Here is a 6,271-nt window from a genome sequence, read left to right on the forward strand (position 1 = left end):
GTTAGGTAAAATGTGGCATAGATAAAGTTGAAGGTTAGGTGTTAGATTAGTAAATACATTGGATTTGAGTGGTATGCAAGCAATCTTCCTAAAAAGAAGCAAAATTCAACAGCTCACTCACCTGTACCCTTCTCAATCCAGGGAGAAACCATGATGGTAGGTACCCTCACTCCCAAGCGATCAAATTTGAAATTCATAGGACTTGGACTAATAATTCCATCAGGATTTGGGACCCCATTCACAGGGGTAGGAACATGGTCGAAAAAGCCACCATGCTCGTCATAAGTAATGATAAGGAGAGTCTCATTCCATTGAGGGCTAGCACGCAGAGTTTCGTAAATATCCTTGATGAACATTTGTCCTTGGTAAACATCATGCGAAGGATGATCGTCAGTGGCAGGCCTATTCTTAGAGTCCATGTATCGCTGTTCGATTACGGTATAGTTTGGAAGATTGCCGCTGCTTGCATGAGCTTTGAATGAGAGATCATAGGAATGGAATTTGTTAATGTACTTTAATTTGCGAAGGTTGCGGTAGAAGAGTACAGCAGGGATGTTTTGGTAGTAAATGCCAAAGGACAGACCAGCATCATCAATATTGTCAAACATTGTTCTCTGAGGAAAACCAAGTGCCAGCTTACTGCAAAGAATTGAAAACAGGAAGCTTAGAATACTGAAAGCACATGAAGAACTCTTTTGGTAAAAACTATTATCTTCAATAAAGCTTAAGAAACTCAATAAAGCTTATTATAATCTATATATTTAAGACTCAATTGTAAATTTAGTTGATACATGATTAGGTGATGTCTTGGTCTATTCTTTTGTTCATCAAATAAGCCACATGTTTATCCTTATAAAAATGTGTGTTGATATAATAGTTTATTTAATTAAAGTCTTATTTTTAAGCTCAATAGATCACATTTATAAGCTCAATAAGTATTATTCTAATAGCTAATAAATTGTTTTATAATACTGCTTGTTAATAGACTCGGAAAAAACTCATTTGATTAGTTAATGAGTTAAATTCAAGCCTAGCTGAAACAGCTATAATTTTAAATGAATCTAGCGTGAACACTATTACCAATATCGGAATCAAGCTCAAGCTTGATTTCGGGAAAAAAGAAAAGCTTAAGGTTGAGCAAACTCGTGCTTGGCCCTGCTTGATTCATTTGCATCCATATATAAACTATTCAATAAATTGATTATTGAAGTTAAAATATACATAGACCGAATACTAACAAGATGTTCCTGATAACGAGAAACTTCAACAGGAAAACATCATAAAAAAAATAATCGAAATAAAAGAAACAAAGAAAGAATAATGATTATTAGACTTCGTATGCATCCATGGAACCAAAATTTAACAAAAATAGTCGCGAAATAAAATAAAAAAAATCAATCAGTGAGAAATCTTTTGAGTTAAATATCCCTCTCAAAATTTTTAAGCTTTTTATGAAAATGATTATTAAATTAAAAATATAATTAATATTAAATTATTATTATGTATTTAAGCTTACCAGGTAAAGTTTTAAATGTACAATATCATATTATGAAATTTTCCAAAAATTTAGGGGAGTGTCACCCCCTGGTTGCACTATATATTTATGTTTTATAGTGAAAATTAGAAAAATATATCCACTATATATATTTTTGAATAAATATGCCAAGAAGTTTATTTGGGACGACCTCTTACATGTATGAACTGTTTATGAAAACCTTCACCAAAAAAATTGGCCTGTACAATGTGTCGAGAAAATTCTGTAGAAGATAGGGTAATCTATCCGTAATATAATGATTCAAGCGCATCATAAGTAATGATAAAGAGAGTCTCATCAAAGTGAGGATGGTGAATCAAGCAGGTTAGATTATGATTACGTAAGTTTTGACTAACAATGCTACTCTAATGTCAAACCACCCTAACATTTTAGACTAACCGGAAAACATAATAATCATTACCTGAGTTTTGACTAACAGGAAATATGATATTGTGTAATCTAATGTTGAGTAAAGTGGAGCCCGGTCCACTATTTCGATTTGGCAAGAATCTTTTATGACAAAATATTTAATTGTTAATTAAATATTTACTTCCTTAAAGTTTTCCCTCCAAGCCAATTGCCTAAAAAGCTTCATGCAGAATCTCGTGATATCTTGGAATCTTCTTCTTGTTTACTTAATTAGCTTCGTCTGTTTCTTATAAAATGCCAAACCCACATGCTCTCCAATACATCCCACAAACTCCTCTTCAGCTGAAGCTTGAAGGAAAAAGAAAACGAAAAGGTTTTGCTTTCAGTTTCTTTTCTTTGGCTTAAAAGAAAAAAAATATTTCTTGTGTTCCTTTCTCGTGGCTTTGAGAGAGAGGAAGGGGAGGTGAGGAAGAGAGAGATTGTTCTTTCTTGTAAACGTCGAGACGCTCGATAGTGTAATTCCTCAAAGTAATAAAATCTTCTGCAGCTTCGTGGACGTAGATAATTTACCGACCAACGAAATCTTGTGTCACCTTTTTTTTATGTAATTTTTTATCTGTTTTTTGTTTTATTACCGTCGTTTTTTCATAACAATTGGTATCAGAGCTTTAGTTCAGATCTAAGAAAGAATGATGGTGGAGACGAAGTGATGACATAGGGGATCGAAAAGTTCAATGACACAGACTTTAGTTACTAGATGATGCAGATGGAGAACTATCTCTACGGGAAAAAACTCACCTGCCATTACTGGGTAAGAAGCCGGAAAAGAGGGATGAGACTGAATGGAATCTGTTGGATCAACAGATTCTGAGGGTTGTTCGATTAACCCTGTCAAGATTCGTTGTTTATAACGTCATCAAGGAGAGAACTACTGTAGATCTCATGACGGTTTTATCAGACATGTATGAAAAACCATCAGCGAATAATAAGATGCACCTGATGAAAAAGTTATTCAACCTGAAGATGACAGAATGTGTGTCTGTTGCTCACACCTGAATGAGTTCAAATAATATCACAAATTCATTGTCGTCTGTAAATTTATTTTAAAGATGAGATACATGTGTTGATATTGTTGGTTTCATTGTCAAATAGTTGTGAAGTCATGAGGAAGACAGTTAGCAGTTCTGCAGGTAAATCTAAACTAAAATATGATGATATTCGTGATTTAATTTTGGCTGAGGAGATGCGCAGGAAAGATTCTGACGAGACATCAGGTTTGAATTCGACATTGATTGTTGATTCTAGAGGGAGATCACGAGACAAGAACTCAAACAGAAGAAGATCAAAATCAAAGTCTTACCAGCAGATGGTCAACAGACAGCCTGTTGGAATTGTGGCAAAACTGACCACATAAAAAGAAACTGCAGGAATCTCAAGATGGAGAATGATGACGCTAATGTTGTAACTGAAGAAATACAAGATGCACTATTGCTGGTGATTCACAGTCTTATTGATGACTAGATACTGAATTCATGAGTTTCCTTCTATACATCTTCTCATCGAGAGTTAACGCGGAACTATGTTGTAGGAAACTTTGGGAAGGTATATCTGGCTGATGGAAAAGCTTTAGACGTGGTGGGGATATGAAACGTTGATATTGCACTCCCTAATAAAAGCAAATAGACTTTGCAAAAAGTTAAGCACGTTTCTGAGTTGAAGAAAAACGTCATTTTTGTTGGGCAACTCAATGAGAATGGTCATTTAGTAGTGTTCTCAGATAGTATTTGGAAGGTTATAAAGAAACATTAGTATTGGCTCTGGGTAAAAAAACCGACACACTGTATATGACTACAGGTTTCTCAGACGTGGGCACATGAGCCAGAGGTGCATTATGGGGCAGCAGAAGATAGTCAATTTTCCGAAAGGTGGCAGAGCGCCAAAGGTAGGAAAAATGGATTTTGCACAAATATATGGTAGAGAACCACAAAGTTATGAAGAAATCTTACAAGATGAAAGTTCGAGCAAGTGGGAGCTGACAGAACTTTCACCAGGAAAAAAGGAATTGCATAACAAGTGGGTATACCGGGTGAAACTGCGCTTGATGACACTAAGAGGTACAAGACTGGACTTGTTGAAAAAGGCTTTCAGCTGAGACATAATATTGTCCATGCAGTGGGAGTTGTAAGCAGATTCATGAGTAACCCAGGAAAGAGCTTGGAGGTACAAGACTACGTTGACACTGATATATTAATTAAGGGTGTTACTCTTGAGAAACTGAAGTTGTGTGCAGTCAGTGGATAGTTTTCTAGCGTGAAGATAGAAGCTTTGAGTTGCAGAGGAGGAGGATATCACGTTTGAAGAAAAGGGCGATGCAGTCAGTAGATGGTGCAGCTAGTGTCCCAGTATCCAAGTGAGAGAATTGTTGAGGAAAGTGGAGCCCGGTCCACTATTTTGATTTGGCTGTTATGATAAAATATTTAATTGTTAATTAAATATTTACTTCCTTAAATATTTCCCTCCAATAAAATGTCTGAAAAGCTTCATGCAGAATCTTGTGAAATCTTGAAAATTTTCCTCTTATTTACTTAATTAGCTTCGTTTGCTTCTTATAAAAGGCTAAACCCACCTGCTCTCTAATACATCCCACAAACTCCTCTTCAGCTGAAGCTTGAGAGAAAATGAAAAAGAAAAGCTTTTGTTTTCGATTTCTTTTCTTTTTCTTAAAAGAAAAAATTATTTCTTGTGTTCCTTTCTCGTGGTTTTGAGAGAGAGGAAAGAGAGGTGAGAAAGAGGAGAGAAAGGAAGAGAGATTGTTCTTTCTTGTAAACGTCGAGAAGCTCGACGGTGTAATTCCTCGAAGTAATAAAATTCTCTGCAACCCCGTGGATGTAGACAATTTGCCGAACCACTTAAATTTTGTGTTGTCTTTTTTTCTGGTGTAATTTTTTATATACTTTTCGTTTTATTGTCGTTGTTTTTTCATAACATCTAAAACACCATAAACTATTTGTATTGGAGTCCTGATGCAGTTTTGTATCAGGACTCCAATCAGGGCATGTCAATTGTACAGACAGACTCATCCATGTATTAAATTGGGAGTTTGTCTGTACACGTGACAGATCCTGATTGGAGTCCTAAAGCAAAATTGCAAAGCTCCCGATGCAATAATTTCTCCATAATCTAACCTGTTTAATCTATTTGTAATCCTCGCTTGAACAAAGTGGCCCTGCTTGAAGTATGATAATCATTTGGATCATGCTAACGAGGCTTTTATTTTTATTCAGCATAATAATCATTCTGCTTTGTTTTAGACAAACAGGAAAGCGCCATATTCTACAGGTTAGATTACGATTCAAGCATGATTTAACCGAGGATGGTGTAAGTTTTGGGCAATATTCAGACTTGATTTGAGCAAATTCTAGTACAGCAAAATTGCATGTTAAAGATTTGTTTGCTTGCTTATAATCAATAGAGTCACACAACCGGCTAGTTTTGTAATTGGACAACAGGTTTTCATAGTTTAAATAACTAGAGCTTTTTATTTGACATTCTTTACTTTTTAATACTATTCATCAGTGTTAAAAGCTGAGAACCACTCCATTTTCAACTATCTTCTACAGGATGCATGTGAGGAGCTAAGTTAGTGATGTGGAGCTCATTTGAGAAGGCATCACAAAACCGATGACATGCTACGTAGCTCGCAAGGTTGAAACAACAGAGATTGAATAAAGATGGAGTTTCAAACAAAGAATTGAACCATTATTTAAACTAATTTCTTTATTGATGCTCTTCAACAAATAAACTCTGAAAATAAGAAACACAAATTCGTCCAAACTTAACATGTATTCCTTCAAGTAAACAGGATATACTTCCCTATGATAAGCATATAAAGCCACATTTTCTTATTATAATAGAAGTTACGCCCCAAATTTAGATACCCAATATTTCTTTCATATGCTTATCAAGGGTCTCTAACATGAGAGCAAATACATATCGGTGGTATTCTGATGATATTGTGATTGTATTGCGATATAATATCATTATAATATCACCAGAATAGTATCAATTTACACCTAACCTGCAAGCATCTAATCCCCTAGCAAATTTTTCTTATAACATCATATAACCTTCCCATCACCAGAACTCCACTCATGCGACGCTGATCCTCCGTCAGTGCCGAAATCGCTGTTTTCACCCATCACCAGATCTCCTCCAATAGCCGGAAATCGCACACGAGTCCCAAAAATTTGTTTATTTATTTAGAGATGGTGACCTACCCTTGATACCAACAATGCTCCAGACATCAGCATCAATAGTTGAAAAAAAAACGTCGTTAATGCTCTTGACAACAACATTAGCTAAAAATAA

General features: G+C 35.4%; 1 protein-coding gene across 1 annotated transcript in view; it reads right to left on the reverse strand.

The window, feature by feature from the left end:
- The window catches only part of LOC110028171 (non-specific phospholipase C2-like), a 59,913-nt gene that overhangs the window by 51,838 nt on the left and 1,804 nt on the right, over positions 1-6,271 (reverse strand). Inside the window, exon 2 of the mRNA XM_020729915.1 lies at positions 122-639. Within this exon, the coding sequence (XP_020585574.1) occupies positions 122-639 (518 nt within the window). The remainder of the gene's footprint in view (positions 1-121; positions 640-6,271) is intronic.

Source organism: Phalaenopsis equestris, unplaced genomic scaffold (assembly GCF_001263595.1).
Source record: "Phalaenopsis equestris unplaced genomic scaffold, ASM126359v1 Scaffold000499, whole genome shotgun sequence".
Taxonomy (NCBI): domain Eukaryota; kingdom Viridiplantae; phylum Streptophyta; class Magnoliopsida; order Asparagales; family Orchidaceae; genus Phalaenopsis; species Phalaenopsis equestris.